A 26545-nucleotide genomic window follows, 5' to 3' on the forward strand; every position below is an offset into this window, starting at 1 on the left:
TCCCCACAGAGGTTGGGGGTTTCCCTCTTTTCAACAATACAGAGATTGAAGAATGCCTAGCCATAAGAGTGAGCACACCTTTCCGCCTTGAAACATTCAACAGTTCCAGCAGTAGCCCAAAGACCACCCTTGGCATGGCCCTATACGACTCTGCCAGGAGACCATCCTGGCCAGGGCATTTCCCACTGTTCAGGCGAGATGCGAGGAGAATACCAAACCCACCCAGCCCCTCTTCAGTAGGTCTACATTAGCATCCACCAAGAAGGTCTCTTGCAGGAGGACCACGTCTTCCTTCAACCTATCCAGATGATCCAGGACCCTCTTCCTTTTATTTGAATCATTAATACCGTTCTCATTCCAGGAAAGCACTTCCAGACTGTGCTTGCCTGGCACCGGCATCATGAAAATATCACCCCCCTCTCCCAGTCAGAGACACTCCGAACAGACAAAAACACAACCAGACTCACAAAAAAACAACAACAAAACACCAAAATACTTCCTGGTATTAACGCACCAGGCTGCAAAGCTCCACATAGCCTCAATTGTGTACAAACAACCCCAAACCCCTCCATCCCCCGCATCTATACCACCCTCGAGTAAACTAAAGCATGAGCACTCAATCAGTAATACAAGTAAAGACTCACCATACAACAGTCAGTTCAACCCATAAGATACAATCTTCAATTACCCCCAACAACTGCAACCAACATCAGTACATAGCTGAATCCACATGCAAAACACCAACGAAAGCATACACAGTTTGAACTGATAAAAAAAGTTCCCTTTTCCACTCATCAAATTGGGCCGGATACCATCAAACCCTTGAGTCGCCATACATTTCTCCAGCATAAAACACACCAAGCTCAAAATAGTGCCCTTGCTAATGTACTCTGGTACATTAGACTTCACTGGCGTCAGTACAAAGCCGAATCCACATGCAAAGCGCCAACTGAAGCATACACAGTAAGAATGGATACTAAACGTTTCTCTTTTCCACTCATCCAATGGGGTTGAATACCATCAAACCCTTGAGTCGGCATACCTATGCGTAAAACACTACCACGCCCAAAATAGTGCCCCTGCTAATGTACTCTGGTAAATTGGCAAACATGAAAATGTGATTGGTTTTGAATATACTTTGAAGCAAGTCCAGTCTCAGTGCCCTCCACCAGACTCATAGATACCCCCACTCTGCAGTTAGCTCAAAATTCTTATGCGCCTGTCAGATCCGTTCAAAGTAAACACAGAATAATAATTAAAGTGCTCGCCGACAGACTCTAGCGTCCCAGACGACTCCAAATCAAATCAGTACAAGACCTTACACCATAATGTAGTCGGAAGAGCCATCTAACTGTGGCTGAACACTAAGAGAAGGGACTAATCCGGTATTGCATAGTGAATATTAGGTTGTATCATAATTAATTTGTAAAATGTAACAAATTACACGTTGAAGATGATTTCACTCATTGTTTGAATCACTTGCCCTCCTTAGAGTAAGCGTCAGGACCAAAAACTGGAACCAAGAGATGCCATAAATTGCTAAAACGTAAAATGATGGGCAAGTCTAATACTTTTAAGACGTGACATAAAACCGTCGACATAACTTGCAGCCAGTCAAGTATGTCAAGGCAATGGGCGAGTCCAGTAAAATGAAATTACCTTGACATAATCTCAACAAAAATCCCCCTGACTGCGTTTCCTTTGCCTTTGCAAGTGCTATTACAACTGTTTCTGCATTGAGAGGAGCCCACAGCACTCCCAATACTATTCATCTAGAGAACCCTGTACGTGGCGAATAAAGTGTGTGTATGTGAGAGTTTGTAAGCAAGTCGCCAGCTGACACCAGGTAAGCGAGCTAGCAGGGCTTCATGAAAACAGGAAGCGGATCGCACCTTACTCACTGAAGCTCAAACATCATGGACATGGTCGGCGGAGTGGCGCTGAACATTCTGTAACTGTTCAGGCTGATCGCGCATAGAACTGCTTTATCTCAAGGGGATGGACTAGCCTGACGCACCATTGGATCCGACCGACAATTCACAATCATCCACAAAGCTACCGGCAGCACATGCAACCGCCAGAGCGATGAGACGTGTATTTAAGTGAAGGACCCATTCGACCAGTGGGACCAACCGGGATGGCCATCCATTTCCTGTGCAGCATGTATAATTAAGTTTAGGACCCATCCTGAGCTCGAGAAAGTGTGGCTCCAGCAAAAGAACAGTCATTAACATTTAAACCAAACGGTAATTTAACCAACCGTAGCCAGTCAATCCTGAAATAGAAAGTATATATGTAAACAATATTCACACAATAAACAATAACCACACATAAATAAAAATGGAATTCATTTTAAAAAGACAGATAAATCAGCCCCACCTGTACAGATGAAACAGACACCATAAAAGGGGACATATCTAGCAAGTCAAATTAAAACTATTCCAAATCAGTTCTGGCAGTAGATTCCTTGAGCAATTGCACTGCTTCTAGTGGGTTTTCAGTGCTCCTGGTTTCCTTATAAAAGAAAATCTTTCATGTAGCTGGTTTAATCAAAATGGCACATATGTTCTTCTCCCTGGCCAGTGATTTTGCTTCTTTGAAGGCTCTCCTCTTCGCCACAACCTCCTGAGGATAGTCTGGATACACATAAAGGGTGTCCCCCTCATACAAAATCTTCCCTTTCTCCATCGCAGCCTTCAGGATCCTTTCTTTAGTGCTTGACTTAGTAAAAACCAAAATAACATGCCACGGTTTACCACTAACAGGCCTGCTAACCCTGTATGCACAGTCCAGATCTGCTGTTTCAGCCAGGCTCTCCCCAAAAACTTCCCGGAGAAGCCTGAGGGCCCTCTGCCAGATTTTTGTCCAGGTCAGGGATTTCAGGTAGACCCACCAAGCGCAAATTAAGGCTCCTGGATATCATCTCCAGTCTCAGGTGTTTAGCCCTTAAAAAAGACACCTCTCTCTGCAGATCCTTGGCCCTGCAGCTCCCTCTAACCTCAGAAGCCAGGCCAGTAATGTCACTTTCCACTTTCACCATTCTTGACTCCAAATTACCAACTTTAGATGTGAGTTCAGAAAGGGTTGACTGCATTTCCCCTATATCACCAGCCACCTTAAGATGAAGGTTGTGGATGTCTCCAGTCCCGGGCATCTCCTGAGATTCTGGAAACTGCTTGGACTTCTTAGGACTAGGGTTTTCCAGGACATCAATTTTCTTTTTGTTCATGTTTGTGGGTCAAAATCAATAGGAAGATCTCCAAGACAGGGATAGAGCAGGTGCTGCTGGATTAAGTTTCTGCCTGGTCTGTTGACATTCAGGAATCCAACCAGACACAGTGAGTTTGCAGCGTTTGACCCTAACAAGTTTACTTGGTCTTTTAATCATTTAGCACAAGGCTGTTGGTTCACATCCAGGTTTCAATCCATTCAAAGTCCATTGACAAAGTGCTGAATTTGTTTCCTGAACCAGAAACATGCAGATGGATGCTGCAAAACCCTGCATTTAAGAGAAAGTGTAGTGAGTGCTGCTTTAGTAAGTTCATTAACAGTGTGTTCTACCATATCAATAGTGGCTGAGAGATCGAGCATTGAAAACATGGAAAGGGCCTTGTTGTCAATGTTTTTTTGTCTTCTCAAGTTCATTGCAAACAGAGATCAGATTGAATCCGTGCCACAAAGGGAGCAGAAACCCGACTAGTATAGGAGGGCTTCTTTAACAGGGGGTGATAAGCAAATGTGTGAGAGATATTTGACCGCTGTTCCCCGCAGGGCACTTCTAATGAATATAGTCAAGAAGGTAGAGAGGGTGTCTGCAGGCTATTTCTAAACAGACATAGTCTAAACTTGAGTATATTTAACAAAGACAAAGTGCCTTCATTTAACTGCCAGAAACTATTGTATTATGTATTGGTCTGGCAAGCCATGTTAAATATTATTATTTATATTTCAGAGGATTTCAGGCATACTGCAGTGTGCAGTATACTCAAATGGGTTGTCCTCCAGAGTAGCAGCAGACCTACTTTGAAGACGACAGATGACAACAGGACTGATGCTGAAAAGACATATTGTTCACCAGGTACTTCCGTAACAGTAATGCAGGAGCTGCGCCCACTCTTGGTTAGTGCTCTCAGGACTGAATGCATGCATGACATGTGATGCCTAAAGAGGATTGATACTACACAGTTGATAAACAATAATACATATAATAGGAGTAATGGACAGAGATAGAATTGAAATTAACAAGCTTTATGTAAGGGTTTTCTGTTTTAATCCTATAGGGATGGAGCAGAGCAACCAGCTAATACAAATCTTCAAGGGTTTGGGGGATCAGGTGATGGTCTAAGGCCCTAGGTATTAATTATCAGGAGCGGTTAGGTCTAGGAGTAACTGTGAGCACGGAAGTGTAGTACCGCACATTCCGAAGCAAGTGCCAAGGGACCACCATCAAAAAAGAATATCTGGGTTGTGTGACGATTCGCAAGGTATCGTCACTTTTCCAAACAGGGGAGCCGTTTCTCATGAGGCTAGGGAGATGTGGCCACTACCCAATAGTCCCTGTAAGGGGTGGTTTAATGTGTGAGGACCTCATGGGGAGGGACTCCCCCTCTGGGGACAAGGACGATTGCCTGGGGTACAGCCCATTGAATGTTCTCACTCCCCAACATCCCCTCCCCTAGCCCTCCCCACTGTGCAGAACCATTTTATTGAAAGAAAACCTATGTATTGTTGTAAAACAGGGGTTAAAGCTGAAGCCAAAAGTACTAGGACAAAGAAGAGCACAGAAGACATGAAGGTCATTGACTGTGCTAGTACTGGTACGAGATGGCCCCAAGGATGCATGAGGACTAAGTTATCAACAGAAACAAAGGACTTTTACAATCCATCAGGGCGGGACTGGCAACATTGTATAAGTATAGACGATGAGCGAACAAACCTGTCAAACCCAGCCGGAAGAGGCAAGAGGTGTGGAAACCAGCGTGAGTTTCAAACGCTGTGTACAGACCAGAGTCGGAGAAGAGCAGAGGACACCGGCGAAGGACGCAAGTAGTTCTCCATGGGTCCAGCTGACGCAGACCCAAATACGAAGCAGGAGAGAAGAGCCGAGCAGCATACCGAAGCACAGAGCTGCCACGGTGCTGTGGAAAACAGAGAGAGCAGCCCGGTGCATCGGAGAGAAGAGCCCCAGTCCCATGAAGTCCCAGTGGGGTGCCGAAATCCCTCAGAAGGTAACGGGAGGTGCGAGACACCCAGAGGGGACTCATTGGGTGGAAGATAGACAGGTCGGAGACCCTAACCAGTGCAAATCAAGCCTCCAAGGAGAGTTTCCTCATTGCAGTGGTGACAATAAGTCCACTGACCACCAGAGATGGGTCGGAGACCCCAACAAGTATAAAACAAGCATCTGAGTAGAGCTTCCTCATTGCAGCGGCGATCATAAGCCCACTGACCACCAGAGATGGGTCAGAGACCCTAACGGTTGGAAATCAAGCATCCGACTAGAACCTCCCCATCACAGTGGCAGTAATATGCCCACCAACCACCAGAGAAGGGTATTTGACCCCAACAAAAGGGAACTGAGCAAACAAGGAGAACTTCCTTGTCGTAGTGGCAGCACTAAGCCCAGTGATTCACAAAGAAGGATTTGGGACTTTGCTAACACCAAAACAGAGTGGCAACCTGTACATAAAGCGGACGATTGTGTGAAAGATAGTGCTAGACACCAGGAAACAGTAGTCGTTCTCCTGTGGAAGGAGCTAAATCTCTTAGAACATGCTTTAAAGATGCCAATGGAAGGGGGTCATGCCCCCTGGCTGTGTTGTGAACTGTGCCAAGTAATACCAGGAGAAGAGAGCCATTCTCCTGGTCCCGGACTGTGGGTTGTGTTGAGGACGCCAGGGGAAGGTAGTCATTCCACCTGGCCTTGTTGTGAACTGGGTATCCCGTTTTTTCCACTAAGTAAATTACTTCAATGTAATTTACTTTGTGGAAATTACTTCGCAAAACCTTTGAAATGTATATGTATTTGGGGTGCAAGGAGTAAAAGCAGAGACGTCTTTATGGGAGGGCAAAAGGGGCACTTTTGGGGCCCCCACCTTGGAGGGGGGCCCCAAAAAGGCTGCCTGATCTGAAGAAGTAAGATTACATTGTTAACCAGTCTTAAATAGCACACATCAGGATATTTCATGGGGTGCTGCTGAGTCCTTAATCTCATTGCCTTTCTGTTTTGACAAGTACATTTTGCCTTGATCAATTCATCATGTATTGCTTTCTGTGTTCACTGTGGTATGCATAGTTTGTGTGTTCTTTACAGCACAACCCTGTAGCATTCTTTCCTTCCTGTGGGAATTATGTTGATCATGTGCAATAGGTGTCATGATCTCTGCTTCCAAAAGGTCAGGACTTACCCAACTCCCTTGGAAGCAGACCCATAACCCAGGTCCCGAGTGCCAATCAGTCCCAATTGGGACCTTTTGGACCCTGTCCTGGCGCCAGTGGCACCAGGCTCATAAATATGCCCAGTCCTAGCGCTGGAAGCGCCGGGCTCATAATGCTTGGGTGGACTTACCTGCAGCAGACCATGCTGCTTACTTACCTGCCAGTTGAGCCTCTGATCCTCTTCTGTTTGGGACTACTTTTCCTGTTGGGTGGGGCAGGAGCCACTCCCTAGATTCAGAACACTGGAACTCTTCTGGAAAGCAGGAACTCTTTTTCTTCTAGGCGAGGCTGTGGAAGGAGACACCTAAGCACTACAGGAGGCTATTTAAACCACACCCGATGGATGAATCTTGCTTTGCGTTATTCTGCATCCTCTGCAGCAGAACGCTCATCGTGTCTTCTGCATCTGATCCTGGGCCTAAGGGAAAAAGGCTTACCATCCTGAATCCAGTCTTCAGCAACACCTATAAAGACAAGAAAGAACAGGTTAGCACTACGGTCTTCAGTGACAGCGCATCTCTTACCTGGTCCATTGGCTGTCACCAACGCCTCGCGCTGCATTCCGGCATCTGAAAGACAAGGCTTACCTACTCTTTGCGTGCTCCGGAGGTCTTCGCACTGCATTCCGGCATCTGAAAGACAAAAGCTTACCAACTCTGCGCACGCTCCAGAGGCCTTCGGCGCTGCATCCCGCATCTGAAAGACAAAAGAAGGTGCGTTTAAAGACATTGGGTAACTTTAATACTCACGTGCCATTACTCCTTCCCACGCCGAACCCAGTGGGTTTTCCGGCACCCTTCAGCAGCTCCGAACTTGTACCTGCAAGATAAAAGGACAGTTAGTGCGCATCGTGAAGCAGGCAACAAGCGCTTACTTACGAGCTTCCAGGCGCTTCTATTCCTCACACGGGTTCCATCCTCAACTCACTTCGGCCCGTCATCCGCCATCGCCGGAACCCTGCAAAACAAGAGACATCATTACAAAAGACTTTTAAAGACATTTGAAATGCTCGGAACTTACCGTTCGTGCAGTAAACGACGGACAGCAGTCCTCTGAAGTCAAGAGGCCTGCACCCTTATCCAGTGAAGAAACTGGTTACGGCACCCTGCCCCGAGGCAGATGGAGAGCACGGCGTTCACTTACCTAAGACATCTTACTCTTCGAGTCAGACATACAGTGCACAGAGGTCCAGCCCAAAGAGCCAACCGTGTGTTACACATCACCTTTGAAGATACGGTATTCGCCCAGTCAAGACCGGCGCCTCTGCGGGAATCAGGTGAGCGTTACAATAGGCAACAGTGAAATGCATATTGATAAATTGAGTGCGACAATGGTTCAGAAGTTAGCTCAGTGTGTGAAGCACCCATTGCAGAGATATTTGTTCATAAGCAATATTAGAATATCATATTCCAGCAAGGCTGGCTGAAGTTTATAAAACTGCCTGCATATGTACTTGGTTTTGCAGAACAACATCTGCTGGTATCAGCAATGTACCTGTACCAGATAGGGAATGCTATAAAAGGAACAAGTTACTTACCTGTAACTGTTGTTCTCCAGCATGGGTCTGGCATGGATTCACATGCTCATAAATATTCCCCGTCGTCAGGCTGGGAATCCTCGGTACAGAAAAAAATCAGTATCAGTTTCGTTTCTGATCTGTCTTTCCTAGTAGTAACCAATCACTGATCTCTGGGTCATACTGCCCGCAGCCAATGAAATGACTGCCCTCTCCCTAAACCCGGCCGCCGGCAGCCATCCTCAGATTTGGTAGCACGTAAAGTAGTGGCAGTATGACCAAGTGAAGAGCCGCAGAGGGGTAGGCGGGAGGGTTCGCATGTGAATCCATGCCAGACCCATGCTGGAGAACAACAGTTACAGGTATGTAACTTGTTCCTTCTCCAGCATGGGGTCTGGCATGGATTCACATGCTCATGAATGTAAGATTACATAGCAGTACACACATGCACAACCACGGAAGGTGGCAAAAGGCTCAACATTAAGCAATACATAAACTCAACATTAAGCAACTCTTACCTCCTCACCAGGCCTTTCAGGCGAACAGGTTGCGCAGCACTGCTTGGCCGACCCTGGACTCCTCCCTGGAAACCCGATCGACGCAGTAGAATTTCATGAAGGTGTGCGTCGACCTCCACGTAGCAGCCCTGCAGATGGCCAGCAGGGGCACACCAGACAAGAACGCCGTGGTAGCAGCGATCGCTCTGGTCGGATGGGCTCTCGGACGGCTGGGCAGCAGTCGGTTTGCCAGCCGATCACAGTGCATGATACAGCCGGAGAGCCATCTGGAAATGGAAGCCTTCGAGAGAGCCTTCCCTTGATTCACAGGACCAAAGTTCACAAAAAGCTGTGACGTCTTCCGAAAACTCTTTGTGCGGTCCACGTAGAACTTCAGCGCTCTAGCTACATCCAACGAGTGCAAAGTCCTCTCAGCCGGCGACGAAGGTGACGGGAAGAAAACTGGTAACACCAAGGGCTCGTTGAGGTGGAAGTCCGACGGCACCTTGGGCATGAAGGAGGGATGCGTCCTGAGCAGCACCCTTGTGTTGTGAAAAGTCAAGTATGGAGGCTTGCAATATAGGGCCTGAATCTCTCCCACGTGCCGTGCGGAGGTTATGGCCACATGAAAAGCTGTTTTCCACGATAGGAACTTCAACGGTGCCGTATGCATAGGCTCGAAAGGGGTCCCCATGAGCCTAGTCAGCACCACGTTGAGCTCCCACGCCGGGGCCTTCACCGGCGGGAACGAGCAGAATAGTCCCTTCATAAATTCCTTCACCAGGCGATGAGACCACAAGGACACCCGTCCTGTTGTCCTGGTGTATCTGGAGATGGCAGCCAGATGTATCTTGATGGAGGCGTGAGCTAGTTCAGCCTTGGCCAACGACAGTACTTAAGGGGCCGTAATCCTTAGAGGGTTAATCTTCTGTGCCCGGCACCAGACAGGGAACCTCTTCCATTTGTGTCCGTAACACTTGAGAGTTGAGGACACCCTGGCCTTTGCAAGAACCTCTCTGCAGTCGGCCGGTATATCGTATCCTCCAAACTCTAGTGCTGCAGGAGCCAGGCCTGCAAGTTCAGGGACTTCGGGTCGTGATGAAGAATGGCGCCTCCTTCTCTGGAGAGAAGATCCGCGTCCACGGGCAGTTTGACTGGTGGGGACGCCGATAAGTCCAGAAGGTCCGGGAACCAGATCTGTCTCGGCCACGCCGGTGCAACGAGGATCATCCTGCACCGGGACCTCTTGAGCTGGTTGACGAGCCGGAGTAGCAGTGGCAACGGCGGGAAAGCATAGAGGAACAGGTTGTCCCAGGGGAACGAGAAAGCATCGCCCATGCTCCTCGGTTGGGGGAACCTGCTGGCGAACCTCTGGCACTTGGAGTTTGTCGCCGTCGCGAAGAGATCGACCTGGGGTCTGTCCCACAGCCTGAAGAGTCGATCCACTTGATCCTGGCATAGCTCCCACTCGTGGTACGAGCGCAGCTCCCTGCTGAGTGAGTCGGCAATGGTGCTCTTTATCCCTGCCAGATGAAAAGGTACCAGAAACATCCCCTGGTCGATGGGCCAGTGCCACAGATCCTGGGTTTCCTTGGACAGGGCTGGGGATCTGGTTCCACCCTGCTTCCTGATGTAGAACATCGTGGTGGTGTTGTCGGTGAAGATCCTCACCACCTTGCCCTTGAGGGACGGAAGAAAGGACCTGAGGGCCCAAAACACTGCGCAAAGCTCCAGAATGTTGATATGAAGCTGTTTTTCCTCCGGGAGCCAAAGGCCTCTCGCTTGGAGATTTCCGGTATGCGCTCCCCACCCTTCCAGGGAGGCATCCGTCGTCACCGTTACCTGGTGAGCTGGGGTCTGAAAGTCTGCGCCCGCCGTCAGATGAGTGCGGGTGCCCCACCACCGGATCGCTCGTCGGAAGGTCTCGTTGAGCGGTATCCTGTCCTCGAAGCTGCCCGTCGCCTGGATCCAGCGTGCGTCGAGGAACTGTTGCAGTGGACGCATTCGAAGTCTGCACAGGCGTACCAGATAGATGCAGGAGGACATCATCCCGAGAAGGGATTTGATGGATCTTACCCTGGCTACGTCCGTGGCTAGCAGGCATTGCACCTTGCCCAGGATGGCTTTCGTCCTTTCGTCGGACGGCAAGGCCAGCCGTGCCACTGTGTCGAGCTTGGCTCCCAGAAACAGGGCGACCTGCGAAGGGACAAGGTGGTATTTGGGGAAGTTGATGGAGAACCCCAGGTCCGTGAGTAGCTGGACGGTCTTCGCTGTGTGTTCTATGGCGAGCTCCCTTGTCCTTGCTCGGATGAGCCAGTTGTCCAGGTAGGGATAGACGTGGATCCCTTGCAGGCGTAGCCATGCCGCCACCGGTGCTAGGCACTTGGTGAATACCCTGGGTGCCGACTTTAATCCGAACGGGAGGGCCTTGAACTGGTAGTGCCGTGTCAGGTTTTAATCATTGCCAGTCTAAAATTCACTCACTCACTGCCAGCCTATAATCCACTACTGTCAGGGTCCGGCTTGACTGAATTCCACAGGAGCTGATGCTGGCCCCACAGACCCTCACTAGGAGTTCACCTCTCAACCCTTAATTATAAGCTGAGCTGAAAACCCCAAGAAAGGGAAAGGGGAATTTGGATAAAATAACAACGGAGACACTGCAGCCCTGCAACCGTCTGGTAGGCTCTGGTATCTGTGGTAAACAAATACACCTGGTTATTTATGTAATAAGAAAATTCTGTTTTCTAAAAGTATTCTAAATAAACTCTAAACTCATTACCTCTTAACCTCAGTAAAAGACTTAGAGGCTATTAATCTGTGTGTGATATCTTGTAAATGTCTCTTGTGTTGTGCATACAGTTCAAACCACTTAGTCTCTCTAGAATTCTAAAGTGATGGTTTTTTGCAAACACCATTTCTGGATTAAACTTTCCTCTTGCTTCAGAGTTTTCTTTAACCTTATGCAATTTTCAATGCTTTCATAGTGGCAGTCTTTCTCTGAAATATTGAATTCCATTTGCATAAATTACATTAAGAAAATAAGCATTCTTCAACTTCCTGGAATATTGCTTCCTTATGCGTGTGAATAGTTTTCTTTATTTACATAAGAACGTATAGTTTCTTCATTAAATAGCGTGTGCGATAAACACGTAAAAATCAGAAGACGTGAAGAATTGTCCTCGCGTTAAAAATACACACGCGATACCTAGCAACACACGCGCTCGCGTTTAAAAATCCACACGCGATTTTTAGCAAACACACGCGCACGCTTTTTAAATCCACACGCGATTCTTAACAAACACACGCGCATGAAAAAATACGTACACGCGATAAAAATCACATGCGCTGGTTAAAAATGGACTCGCGCTCTTTCGCTACCGAACTCACGCGGAGAGACGAAATGGATTTCACGTAAAACAGTTCACACGCTTAAAACCACTCGCGCTTCACCAAAATGGACTCGCGCTCTATCGCAAACCCACACGCGCTTTTTCATGAGACATCATTTACGTTAAAATGGACACGCGCTAAAATTCACTTGCGCAATCTTTTGGACACGCGCTCTACCGCTCCGAATACCCGCGCGTCTTCAAAAAACACGTAAACAACAACTTGCGAGCTCGCGCACACATTTAACAGTCTTTAAGAGCATTACACGCAATTAATTTCATTTAAACTCCTACGCATATCTTCAAACTTGTCTTCCTTAATAATAACTTCAACTGTAAATGTCTCTTTTCTCAAAATGACTTTGAAATTTGGTTAACTTTTTAAATGTTCTTAAAAAAATGAAAGTTCACTGTGACAATTTTAAATCTTTAAAGAAACGATCCCACCTGATGACTTCTTGTTTCAAATGGATCAGCAAACGAAATTCTTACTTCTTTAGTTGATCTTCTGAGCTCTGAAAAGGCCTTACTTAAGGAGCTTAACTAAAACACAACCAGCCACTGAATTTCTCTGGATGAAAGGCAGTTTAGAATCTTGCTCACCTCCGAAGAATCAAACCCATTGTTCTCTCCACCAATCAGGCAAACCAAACATATCATTGTTCCTTTAACCAATCAGATTGAGTTTCTTTCGCTCCATCTTGACTTGGGCAAGCACAATGTTAATCCTATGAACAAATTCTTCCTGTTACTAACCCAGCCAGTTCTAAAAGCATAACTAACCCAACCAGCTCTGAAGGCACAATGTTAATCTTGTTACTCTTCCTGTTCCTAACCCAGCCAGTCCTGACAACTACAAGTGTACACTTTTAATTTGTAATCTGTTTGTAATGTTATTGCCTATTATTCCCCTCATATTCCTTAACTATCTTTTTATCAGAGGGAGATTGTCCCAATCCAGCATGGTGGGAAGGAAGGAGGGAATCAATCAGGGATCTGATTGGTAGTCAAGATGATACATTTTGATTGGAAGCTATGGAGTCTTGGAAGCAGTTTCAGAGTTCTAAACTGCCTTTCATTGTTCAACCTTTATCAGGAAGGTCCTGTATAATTCAGCTCTGAGTTTTGGCCTTGGTATTTACCTTTTTGAATCAGGAGTTTAGTATGAAGCAGGTTTGGTGAAGAATCTTCGTGGGACAAGACATGCAGAGACTTGGTGGGAGCGCAGCGCTCAAGTTAATCTTTTAAGTCAAATAACTAGCTATCTGGAATAAGTTAAATTCAAGTCAAGTAAAGAAGTCATCTACTAAAGCGCCTATTTTTTAGTCATTTCAACGTTTAGGTATTTAGTTAAGTATTTAGGTCTTTTTAAGTGACATTGCTTTTTAGCATCTTTTCAATTTAAAGTTTTCTTATTGCCTTTTTTTTTTATTTGGAGATTGGAATCCAAAGGAACTGTTAAAGTAATCTGCTAATTATATTGGCAACAGTTTATTTCCTCAAGAGTAGTGCTTAAAGTTTTATTCCATGTGTTGCGCACTACGAAGAAAAGTAACGTTCCTTTGTTTAAAACGCTACTCTCTTGCACATGTTCTGAGAGAGAGAGCGTAATTTGATTATGCGTGAGGAGGTAGTTGGCGTGTTCGTTTTATTGTAAATGCTGTATATTCTGTGAAAGCTTTATTTTCCTAACGTGCGCAGACTCATTTAGATTTTAAAAAGGTTCCGTCGCTACTCTCTCACGCATGCTCTGTGAGGGAGTTTTATCTGGGCATGTGCGGTGAAGTAGTGAGAAAGACTATTTTTTTATACTGCGCAACAACAAGGAACTAGTGTAAACGGCGTCGAGTTATTATTTCAACTCGCCGTTAGTTTTGAGTCGAAGAAGTGTTTATTCACGCATGCGCTGATGGAGTGAAATAACACGAACTGTGAAAGACTTTCAGTTTGCATGCGTAGAAGAGTCTATGTATAACATTTCTTCACGCACGCGCAGACTCTGCAAATATAAATGAATAGTGACTTTCATAAGCATGCTAAAAGGTTTTTATTTGCAATGATTCAAAACGCATGAACAATTTCAATTAATGTTAAGGAACTGAAACGCCGTATCTGTAGCAAAGAAGCATTTTACAGACTCTTTAATTGAAGATGTGTTCTTTTTAAAGCATCTTAAAAACAGTAATTTCATATTAATTCTGGTTAATGAAGTTTACACTTATGGAGTCGTCAAATGCGAAATACAAGGTTTAAAAGAGACTAGCAGTAAAAAGAAAACTTCAGTTCAATTTAATTTAAAGAACTTTATGTTTAGAGTCATGGAAAACATATTCATCTAAAATGTGAAGCCAAGAAGTATTCTTCAGTTTTCATCAATTCATTTTGAAGTTACTAATAAGCAAGCCTTTCAGATCTTCAGGGAGGCTTACCAGGTAATGTAGGTTCTAAAAGGGACATAGTGGGAGAAGAAATAATCATAAAGAAAGATAACATAATTTGTTTTTTATCCACTGCAGGTTTCCGACTACCAGAAGAGATACCTGTGTCTTTTGTTATTTTCTCCACTTCCCCCTTTCCCTTGGGGTTGTGGAGATTTCTGCTGTTAAAATTCAGTAGTTGACTGCACAACTCGGGGGGATTGTGTGGGCTCAGCAGCTTCCGCGGACACAGGTACAAGACTGGACAGCCGTCCTTGGACCACGAACCTGAGGAACTTCCGGTGTCCTTTTAGAATGGGGATGTGGAAGTAGGCATCCTCCAAGTCCAACGACGACAGGAAATCGTCCTTCTCCAGCTGTCCCAGCACGTGCTGGAGGGTGACCACCGGGAACTTCTGAGCCTTGATGTACTTGTTCAGTCGCCGCGGGTCCAGGATGGGACGCCAACCTCCTATCTTCTTCTTTACGAGAAAGTATCTTGAGTAGACCCCAGAGCCCCGAAGTCTCTTTGGGACGAGCTCGATGGCACCTTTGTTGAGCATCGCCCTTACCTCCAGCAGCAGCTGGGTACGTGGTTTTCCTTCCTGGCCACGGGTGGCACGCGAGGGCACTTCTACAGAAACTCAAGGGTGTGCCCCTGAGCCAGGTTATCCAGCACCCAAATGTAGGTGGAGATGGACTCCCACACGCTGACAAACTTCGCCAGCCGGCCTCCCACCGGGGTGCTTCGGTGGGGGCCCGACACCACGGTCGGTTCAGTCCTGTTTCGAGGCCGCCTTGCCGCCTTGACCTCACTGGCGACGACGGCGGGAACCTCCAGACTTGCCACGCTCTCTATAGGCCTCCTGCGATGAGGAACGGGCCGCTTGACGGTAGGTAGAGGAGCCGCTGCCGGAACCTTTGGAGGCCCCTTGCTTGCCTCCGGTGTTCCGAAAGGACGGCCGACGTTGGTGGAGAACTCCCAGGGCCCGGGCTGTCTCCGTGTCCGTTTTGATGGTTTGCAGGGACTCATCGACTGTCTTCCCAAACAGGTTGTTCCCGTCAAAGGGCATGTCCAACACTTTGGCTTGTACGTCCTGGTGGAAATCCGTCGCCTTAAGCCATCCGCGCCGTCCGAGGAAAACACTGTTGCCCAACTGGCGGAAACCGGTGTCAGCGATGTCCGTCGCCACCGTTATGGTGGGGTCCGACGCCACCTCGCCTTCTTGTAGGATTCCAGGGCTTCTGCCCTCTTGTCGTCCGGCAGGAAGTCCAACAAGGGAGCGATTTCATACCAAAGTTCCCTGTCGTAACGGGCAACGATAGCCAGCCTTAATCGTCGTCGCCGCCGACGTGATGACTCGTCGTCCCATCGCGTCGAGCTTCTTTCCCTCGCCGTCTGGCGGTGAAGTCGACGTCGATGCCGATGCCCCCCCCGCCTTCTTCCTGGCCGCCGACGAGACGACTGAATCCGGGGTCGGCTGTGCTCTAAGGCATAGAGGAGCCGTGTCGGTGACCCAGTACTTCTTTTCGTATCGGTCCCTTTTTGCCGGCGTCGTGGACGGGTTCTTGAGGAGGGAGAGCCCATCGTCCCAGATGTCATCCAGTAGAGGTACAGCGAGGACCGACTTCCTCTTGGTCTCTCGACGTTGATAGAGGAACCCCTCCTTCTTTTCTTCGGGGCAGAGCTGGAAAAGCTCGGATGCCCTGGAGATCATCGCATGGAAGGATCCAATCTCATCGGGCAGGGAAGCCCGGGGAGGGGGGGACGACGGGAGGTCCACCCTGCCGTCGCTGCCCTCGTCGTCCGTGCCCGTCGTGGCCGTGTCCGTGCCCGTGTCATCCCCGTGGACCATGGATGGGGAGTAGGGTTGAGCAGGCCTCGAGGGCTGGAAGGGTGCAGGAGGATGTGTTCTTCTCCTCTTGGGTGGTGGACTTCCCGACGGCCCTGCCCCTGGCTCCTCCGTCGAGCCTGGCTCGGGCTCCTCCGTCGGGGGTAAAGGCAATCTAGTCCTTATTTCAGTGCATAAGGATTGAGCTGCCATCAAAATGGCTGCCGAGTTGTCCTGCGGCACTGGCTGCGACGGGCGCGACGGTTGGTCTGGAGTCCTGTCGGTGCCGCCGTCACTTCCGTCGTCACCCTCGTCGGGATGCCTCTCGACGGGCTGGTCCTCCTCCATGCCCACATCGTGGCTCTCAGGGACATCGACAAGTTCCTCCTCGGAGGTTGTGTCTGAATCCACGATGGCCACTGCCCCCCCCTCTTTCTCCGCTGGGGGCTTTCGTGGGGGTTCTTTCGATGGGCTTGAAAGATGCCTCCCTCCTAGGTGGCAGGGAGACTCTGGGCCCCGAGGCCGCCACCACAGGTGTAACCTCCGCAGGCTGCAGCAGGGTTGCCGTGACCTCCTCGATAGAGGCCTTGGCTGGGTGAATCAAGGCCTTAGTCACCGACTGCGTGCTTGTGGCCTTCACCTTGGGGGTGGGCTCCCTGCCTCACTCCCCCTCAGCTGAAATCTTCGAGATCGACCGGGGCCTCTCCAGAAGCTTGGCCGGGTTCTCGGATTTCCTCTTACCCGAGCCAGAGCGTTGGCTCGTAGTCGATGGCGCCAGGGAGGATGCGCCCTGCCTGGCAGCCGAGGAGCCCGACCGTTCGGCACTCCCGGTGCCCGCGAACTCGCGGTGCTCAGCCTTCTGTTGGGCCCCCGTTGCCGGGGCGCCCTCACAGGACTTGGAAGACCGCTCGGATTTCTTCTTTTTCTTCTCACTTGACGGGCTCTTTCCCTCCAGCCAGTTGGCGAGACGAAGATGGCGGTCCCTCATGGTCCGCTCCGACATGTTCCCGCAAAACGCACAGTCCTCCTCCACGTGCGTTTTGTCCTCGTGAAGACAGTAGAGGCATAAGGAATGCTCATCTTCCTTGAACATGTTCTGCAGCTGGCATCCAGGGCAGGCCCTGAACAGCTTCCCGGGCCTCGAGCTCTCTTTCTCCTGGGCCATGTCCGGGGAAGGCTTCAGAAACTTCCGTAATCCTCCAAAAGCGTTGTTCGACGAAATCTTCACTCTTGAGGGGCGTAGAAACTTCCGAAACGGGTCCCCGTTGATCGGATGTAAAGACGGTGGAGCTTGAGGCTCAATTTAACCGAAAAATTAGAAATTCTCCTTGAAAAAGCGCGAAATCGCAGCAAAAGCTTGAGAGCTATAGCACGAGGACTCCCAACACTTGAGCGTGCGGTAAAAATCTGAGGATGGCTGCCGGAGGCGGGGCTTAGGGGGAGGGCAGTCATTGGCTGTGGGCAGTATGACCCAGAGATCAGTGATTGGTTACTACTAGGAAAGACAGATCAGAAACGAAACTGATACTGATTTTTTTCTGTACCGAGGATTCCCAGCCTGATGACAGGGAATATTCATGAGCACGTGAATCCATGCCAGACCCCATGCTGGAGAAACTAACTTGTCATCCGTATGGTGAAGGTCTAGAAATTGGTTTGTTCAGATGAGGTGTTGTAAAACCTAGGCAATCGCCTCCAATGATGGCATAAACTGTTAGTCCAAGAGGTGACTAAGTATCCAAATTCAAGACTATGGAATGAAAGTGTTCATGCTTGTATCCTGACTTTGCCAGCAGATGATACAGTGATCCTGGTCAAATCATCTAATATATATAGCTTACATTACTTTGCTGTCTTCTGTGAGGTTTGCCTTCGTGCATGCTTCTGGTATCGTTTAACCCATTACTTGATCTTTCTTCTTATGTAGACCATTTGAGTGGAAGTGGTGGTAGAGAGAAGAGAGTGGACCAGATGTTGCAGGCCTTAGGCAAGCATATTTCAAGGTCTGCTTGTTTGACACAAAAAATGGTTAGCTTTTTGGTAAAAGTCAAAGGTTTTTATGCACGTTTATAAATTAAAATGTCACAAGCCATTGTTTTGCAAGTATTTAAAGGTTTAAAATACAAAAGACAAACCCAGATTAACATTTGTTAAATCACATCGATTAGTATGCTGGTACTTACATACTTCCCTTGATGATGGAGAGAATGAAGCTAGAAACATTCCCATTTTGCATATAACCCTTCTATAATATTTTGTTAAAAATGGTCATGTTTGGTAATGTGATTTGTGTACATTCCAAGTCCATTTTTATAAAATGACATTGGGCCTCATTACGAGTCCGGCGTTAACCGAGGCGGTAAAACCGCCTGGTTAACGCCGGACTCGTATTACCATTCCGCCTCCGTGATTCCCGGAATTACCGGGGCATCACAACCCCGGTTTTCCGGGAATCACGGAGGCGGAATGGTGTAAATCCCCATTCCCATTGAGTCCTATGGGACTCAATGGGAATCGGGATCATGGAAACACCGGCAGCATCTTGTAATGCTGCCGGTGTTTCCTCGTCCGCCTGCAGGCGGGCGGTGTTAAACCCGCCAGGTCAGACCTGGCGGGAACATCACCTCCCGCCTGCAGGGGTCGGGATCAGGCGGTCCGGAAACAACGGTGGCGGCGGGTTTACCGCCACCGTTATTTCCGGACCGCCACGGTCGTAATGAGGCCCATTGTTTTAGTTAATGGTAAGAACTGGAAAAGAAAGTGTTCAAATGCAGAAATTGCAGTGTTGGCACAAATCCCAGCTTCACCCCATCAGCCCTTAACCAATGTGTGACCATGGGCATCTTATTCCTATATTGCCAGTCCTTAAACCTTTCAAAATTGTCAGCCCCTCAGAGTGATTTCCTTCTCATGGTATGATCTTCATAAAAGATGTATTCATGGTTTTACTGGCTATAGGGTTGCTTCCACTTTAATAGTGAGCATATTCATATCCCACATCACAGGCATTTGTTCCTTTGATATCTAATGGCAACACTATTTGAAAACCATATCCCACTTCTAATCTCAATCTGTCTGGATAAAGACACCTTTCTGGAAGCTTCTAATCTGCATTCACTATCCATGCTACGGTATGTGTAGCGTTCTCCTTCCTTCCAATTGGTCTCCTCTGTCCATGCATGAGCACTTTTGTATTCTGTGAGGCAGCTAATGTGAGTTCTCTGTCTATTATGGGTGACATGTACATTTTACATATGGTCCTGCATTAATACTAGCACTAGAGCAGTAACCTATTCGTAGACTGCTAATGTTGGTCTTTAAATGCTACTTGTTTATCATTCTGATTAGAGCAAGAATGACGAAGGTAAGGGGACTTAAAGGGAGTAAACGTGCTCATTATGCTGCGAGACAGCATATCAACCTATAGGTTGTGAGCGCAATGGGTGGGGGTGTGATGTTCTTGAACCCTTAATTCCTTTGGTTTGGTGGAGGGGGGGCCCAAATATGTCCATGCCCAGGGCCCCAGAAGTGATTAAGATGGCCCTGAGTAAAAGGGGGATCTGTAGAGGGTTAGGGTGGGGATGGTAGTGAAGGTGAATGGGTGCATGGCCCCACACCAAAAAAACTAAATTTGAAATGCTTTGGTGAAGTAATTTCAAATAAGTAAATTACATCAAAGTAATTTACTATGTTGAAATTACATAGAACCTGTGAACTGTGCCAAGCAATACCAGGAGAAGAGAGTAATTCTCCTGGTCCCGGACTGGGAATTGTGTTAAAGACGCCAGGGGAAGGAATGAATTCCCCCTGGCCTTGTGAACTATGCCAAGTAATACCAGGAGAAGGGAGTCATCCTCCTCGTCCCAGACTGGGAGTTGTGCTAGAGACGCCAGGAGCAGGGTGTCATTCCTCCTGGTTTTATTGAAACTGATCCATCTACTTCAGGAGAAGGGAGCCATTCTCCTGGGCATGGAAGGGTGTCAGTTGCTAACTGGGATTCTTCAGACCCACTACCCTCCTCCGACTCCTCACCTGTTGAGCTGGAATCCGTGTTGAAGAGAACTGGTTCTCGGCACTGATGTAGAGATGGAGCTGAGTACCTATCGCGATAGGAAGCCACAGTGGCCACCGGTGAGCTGTAGCCCCTGTGGCCCCTCCACCGCGACGGGCGAAAATTATGGGGAAAGAGCCGTAGGCTAAAAAAAACAATGCCAGTTGAGTCCTCCTTGGTAGCTGGAAGTAGCACAAAGAAAAGGTGATGAATGATCCGGATACAAATACAGAGATGGTAAGTATGATGGAATCATCGTTTCCGGAGCGAACAACTCCAGGCAGGAAGGAGCCTGGCCCTGTGAGATGGAAGTAAGCCACTAAACTGGAAATAACATTCCGCGAAGGTAGGTGCAGAGAGGGTGCGCTACAGCGCTAGAGGAGAGAGGAAGGCAGAGAAGAGGCAAGCGAGAAAAGCGTAAGAGTAAGCGAGAGAAAGTGAGAGAGGAGGGGCTGAGGTCCGGAGACCGTAGCAGAGAACAATACAACCGGAGAGAAAAACTAGCGTTGGAACAAAACACAGGAGCGTGCGGAAGCAAAAACTATGACGTTGCAACACGCGGGTCGCTGGGAGAACCGGAAATAAATACCTCCCAGCCAGCTGCGCATTAGCAACAGAAAGGAAAAAAGACTAGACCGTCATCTCACCCGAGTGAACCACGTGATGGGACATTCAATGGCCGCTCCATCTAAAACGATGCCAATGTTTCCGTTTCCAGGAGCTGGCACGCATGACAAAGGGTATAACGGCTGTGTGAAACCCACAATCCAGGGGAAGGTAGTCATTCCCCCTGGCATTCTTGTTGCAAGAGAAAACATTTGTTAACACTATCCCTGCATCAGGAGAAGGGAGACATTCTCCTGAAGAAGGAACTTTCTGTTAGATTATCCTTTAGTTGTAGTGTGAGGGATAGAAGTAGGTTGTGAAACAGGATTGTGGAGTTTGATTTGACAGACATTCTGACTGACTCTTTAGTATTAGTCTTGAGGCAGGGAAACCCTTCTTAGAACTTAGGTATAGTGAGGGCCTTTTTATGCACAAATAAAAGTCTGTGGGCCTCATTACAAGTGTGGCGCTCTGGGAAAAAAAAGGGTGACAGTAAGCTCACTGGCACCCTTGTTTCCGGACCGCCACACTATGAGTCTGCCTGCCGGGGCCGTTGCGCCCAACAGGTCTGACCCTGGCGGCGCAGCGGCCCCAGTAGGCAGATCTGTCACGGAAGCACCGGCACCCTTAGCAACGGTGCCGGTGCTTCTTTCTCCCCACTCCCATTGAGCCCTATGGGACTTGTAATGTTCCGGTGGCACCGGGAAGTCAGGCGCCAGATTCGGTGTTACAGGGTTGGCGACAACACGCCAGTGTCACCGGCGTGTTACTACCAACTTCGTAATGAGGCCCTATAACCACCATCATGCCACCTTTGTGTCAGCTTCCTTCTTCAACATCCTTACAGTTGCCCCTCATCAAACTAGAATATTGTATAATTTTCTAGAAACAGGTAAGTAACCACAGTTTTCACAATTACTTGATATATGTTGTGGTACTTAGTAGCAACATCCCTTAAACCCACCCAGAAACTAATAGGGCACAACCGAAAACACAGAGCATCACAGGGAACAATCAAGACCAATGATCGAAAGCAGAGAATAGGGTCTTGCTTGAAGTGAGCAATCCATGATTGCGGTTTCTGGAAAGGAGAAATACAGTCAATACCAGACTTAGTGATTATGATCCTGCCCATCCATGCTCCTGCTCGTGGAAGGCAAGCTTTAAAAATGCTCATAAGAGGATGATTCTGTTAAGACAGCCTCAAACAAGACAATAAAAAGGTGGAAGCGTAAGGGCTGGAGGTTGCCGGATGTCGTCAATATCAGGGAAACAAGGAAATCACAGGAGGAACAGTTTGAATAAATAGTAGCTGCGTAAACCAGAAGCAATTATTCAAAAGTGGAGAGTGTAAGGAATTCATGGTGGCAACAGTAAAGATGCCACCAAACAAGTGATCACAGTTCAACAGTGTTTATTAAACTGTATAGCTAGGTTGGAAAAACGCCTAATCTAAACGTAAATCTAAGATGGGAGCAAGCTACGACCATCAAATAATAATAAGGCAGTCCTAGTGGCGTCTTTTCAAATAAAAGGGCCTATACTGAAAACAAAACTATTGCCAATCCTTACAACTAAATATACAAACAAGTGTGGGATAGGGTTCATAAGAATGAAATAAGTGTTCACAAACTGATAAGTCAGGATGTGGACGTTTTGAGCACGGGACAAGGCGGGACTCCTGAGCACAGCACACTCTCAAGCTTTCCCAGCACGAGACTACAGTTCAGTTTGCAGTATCAAAATCTTCGGTGGTTAAACCTCTTTTATGCAAAAAAAAAGTCTCTTGCCTTCGAGGATCTGATGTGTTCAAAATAACCAAACAAAAAGTTCCTTTCCGTATATACGTTATGAACCGCTTGGCTTCTCTTGTCTTTGGAGTCAATGACGGTAGCAAGCGTCTCCCCCTGTCCTGGTAATCAGTGTAGGAGGGCTCTGTGTACCATTGACATCTGCAGCAACACATGCTGGCTATTGTTCGCAATCTTATGATTCCTTTCACGGAGGCTTTGTGGGTCCAGCTCAAAAAGGGAAAGGTTGCTTCTCTCATTGTCGCCCCTTTGGCTCTCGCCGCCTTTCTGCTCCTCTTTAACTGCCGCCCTGGGATAGCTGTCTAGTCGTACAGTCTGCCTTGCTCGTAGTGTGCTCTCAGGCTCCACCTTTTATCCCAGTGGAGATGAATTGGCGTTGTTTTACCCTGGCAGAAAGGTCCGCAACGGAAATGACCGCATGAGAAATGTACGATATACATAAATCTTTGTACATTTCTCATGCGGACATTCGTTTAAAACAACCCCAAAACCTAACCCATGCCCACCCCCTCACCCCCGCCCACCCCCTCACCCCCCTACTTACCTTTCATCTCAAAGCGCGGTGTCACTGCAACGCTGGTTCCCTTTCACTTCCTTGATCGGGAACCAGCGCTGCAGGGTCCTTTTCATTTTCTTTTGTCAGGCTGCCGCAGAGGTTTCCCCTGAAACCCTGCTTACTGGACTGTAAAGTATGGTGAGTGGGGTGTTGCAGGGCACACCCCTGCAGCGTTTTTTTTCGGATCAGCTGCGGGGGTGTCCCCTGCATCCCCCGCTCACTATACTGTATGGTATGGTGAGCGGGGTGTTGTGGAAGACACCCTGCAGTCCCCGCAGCCTTTTTATTTTTTTGGATCAGTTGCGGGGGTGTCACCCGCAATACCCCGCTCATTATACTTTATACTTTATAGTATAGTGAGCGGGGTATTGCGAGGGACACCCCCGCAGCCTTTGTTTTTCATTTTTTTTACCTACCCCACCAAAACATGCAAACCACAAAAGGTTCAAACTTTTTGTAGTTCGAACATTTGGTGGTATGTATTTTAGGTCTTTTGATGGGGTAGGTAAATTGGATTCAGTCATTTCGGCCGAATCCGTGGAGAAGGGAAAGGGCCGTCATCTATGTGTGTTTCTGGTCGATTGTCTGACTTTGCCTGACCCTTGTGTTGGGACATGTCAGGTAAACGGCTCTGGTGTTTGTCCATTGTCTTTCGTGTTGTGAGAAATTGTTTGTGTCGGGAAAGGGGGGGGGCGGGTTACGTTTCTGAGTATCCTACGTGGTGGGATGGGGAAAAGGTGTTATAAGAAGAGGAATACTGCGTCTCAGCCGTCAGTGTCCCACTTCCACTCCCCGAGGACCCCCCCATCTAGGTGATCCTCCCACACTGGTCCACCCCCAGGAACTGTATCCAATAGCAATGGCCGTGTCCTGGCCACCTGGATGACAGATCCCCAGGGACTAGCGAGTGAGACACCTCTAGGTTTCTCACAAGGGAAAATCAACAGTACAAACTAGGAACAAACACGTGCCACTGGAGGAGTATCCCAGGCAAGTCCACTGGTAACACAAGGAAAGTGGATGAAGGAACCATAAGACATGAAGCTGGAGTGACTGCAACAAGGACAGAGAGCAGAGCAGGATAGACACTGGAGAGATGTAAAATGCACCTGTAGCAGGACACGAGCATGGCAGCCAGCCCCAAGCGAAATGGAGGTGCCCTCTTTTGCATAGGCAGCCTGTGCGTGTTCTCTCTCTGCCTTTATTCCCCGAAAACTGGAACCATTGGCTCAGGCAACATACTCCCAATGGCATGCACAGATGACAACTGTGGGAAGTGCATCACATTTTACGAGAATGCAGGAGTTGAACATTCAGTGATCTCCATGACAGAGTGTGTAAGATGCATCTGGACTGGGCAGAGTCTGGAGTGCAGGCAATGTTCTCATGCTTATGCTCCAGGTCCCAGCCCAAAACATTACCCCAACACTTGAAACAATGGGTTAAAGCACATAATAACCTGTCAGTGAAACCTCCCATGGCTCTCCATACCCCTTACCCCACATCTCTACCGCATGCTTTGAAGCAGCTTTCAGTGGCAATGTGTGTTAAGTGTGAATTATGTCAATGTAATAAAATCTTTTTGATAATAGAAGAAAATAATTTATGTATTCATTTAGTTTGGTGCTTATATAGCACGCCAAGCCCTAAGGCATCTTGGCGCTTTCTTACAGACAAGGTTACATTAGTTACTCTGGTTGAAGAAGTACAATGGTCAAAGGGCATGTAAAATACAATAATAATAATAATTAATATATGTGACACAAAGAGTCTTCCCAATGGCCTCCGTCCTAATAACCTTTTGTGACCCATTCATCTCTTCTTGGAATGACATAGGCAAGTAGAACTTTCATGTGAGATATTATAGTCAGGAAATGTCCTAATGCAGCTTATCTGTTCTGTTCTTAGCAACAAACTGCCCGCTTTGAAAATCATGCATTTTCTTAATCTTTCTAAAGGACAATACGTAAAGTGTAAACAACATATTTCAGTAATAAAGAACCGGAAGGGTTACACCACCATCAGGATTCAAAACTGAAATAATGGAATCTGAACCAAATGGCTAAGGTTCTTCAAGCCAATGGAAATGTTAACACAATCAATTGTGTCCTTGTTTTGCAGAACTAATTAACCGTGCATATTCGGTATGCCAAAACTACCTTGGAAAGGCGAAGCATGAAGATATCGACTTAGATGTAGACTTGTCCCCCCTTCCTTCTGAGTTGGAATGGAACGACTTGCTCAAGCAGTACTATACCCTCATTCAGTAAGATTATTTTCCATAATTCAATTAGAAATATGGTCACGTGTTTGCAAAAAGGTTTTCATTGCTTAATTTAGTAGTATTATTTTATTTTATTGAGCATGGACCTAGCTTTGGGAAGCAACAGAGTGTTTTACAATCATAGGGGCAAGAACATACTGAGGGAATCACAGAAAGGGGGAGCAGGGAGTTAACAGCAGGGGAGGGTTTGGGCAATTGGCAGCAAGGGATCTACAAGTAGCCAGGTGAAGAAACAGTGAGGAGCAGATCACAGAGTCTCAGGTAGGGTCGGTGGATGTCAGGCACATCAGGGGTTATACGGGAAAAGTCAGGCTAACATCTAGGATACACAGAGTCTCTGGGGTGCAAAGGTTGGAGGGTTGTGGAATTATGTGCAAAATGGTTATCTTATTTCCTTAATGCCTTTTCTCAGAGATCAGCAGAGTTGTGCACTCAAAATGGTGGATTGGGCTCAAACCCGGGCCAAGATATGTGGATTCCCTCAGCAGTGATCCAATTTAGAATGTCGAGGGCAGATTATCTTGGCAGACAATTATAAACTGCCTTTCATCAAATTTCTTAGAGTTTACAGTTATGTTTTGGTTTAGCTCCCTTTAGTCCTACCCTTTTTGCCATTCGAAACCTGAAGAAGGAAGTTTGAAGAGCCCAGCTGTCTACTATAAACTGGTGGGATCATAGCTTTTTGGCGAGCTAACTGCAAATTAAATTTTTAGTTTTAAAGACTCTTAATAGTGTGACTAGTCAGGGAAAGCAGCGCATGAAGGAATGAGTTAAGGCTTAGCCGCAAGGTGTTTGATGTAATGACGTTGATTCCTGGACTGATGTGATCAGACTCTGTGTGCATTCAGCTTTGACGCGACCTTTGCGGTTTGCTTATTTAACTGAAATTGACTTGCGTGTCTATACGAGTTGCAGCATAGTGGCGCTTGATATGCGAGCAGTTTCTTACCTGTAACTCCATTTCTCCAGCGTTGGTATCTTTCATGGATTCACATGCTTAGAATATTCCCCGTCATCAGGCCGGGAACCTCGGTATATTTATGAAAACGTTTTTCCTCAGAAAAAAACCCACACTTTTGTGTCCCATCGACGTCCTTTTGGGCCGCTTACACATGACCCAATAGGACATACATTATAAATAGCCC

The 26545-nt window shown here is 47.5% G+C and overlaps 1 protein-coding gene across 3 annotated transcripts in view; it reads left to right on the forward strand.

Annotated features, from left to right (window-relative positions):
- TTLL8 (tubulin tyrosine ligase like 8) overlaps positions 1 to 26545 on the forward strand; it is a 732112-nt gene that overhangs the window by 349094 nt on the left and 356473 nt on the right. For 2 of the 3 annotated variants that reach the window (XM_069627869.1, XM_069627868.1), the window contains exons 10-11: positions 3953 to 4078; positions 25238 to 25382. In XM_069627869.1, the coding sequence (XP_069483970.1) occupies positions 3953 to 4078; positions 25238 to 25382 (271 nt within the window). The remainder of the gene's footprint in view (positions 1 to 3952; positions 4079 to 25237; positions 25383 to 26545) is intronic. The other variant, XM_069627870.1, reaches the window with a different exon arrangement.

Source organism: Ambystoma mexicanum, chromosome 12 (genome assembly GCF_040938575.1).
Source record: "Ambystoma mexicanum isolate Mex_15411 chromosome 12, UKY_AmexF1_1, whole genome shotgun sequence".
Taxonomy (NCBI): domain Eukaryota; kingdom Metazoa; phylum Chordata; class Amphibia; order Caudata; family Ambystomatidae; genus Ambystoma; species Ambystoma mexicanum.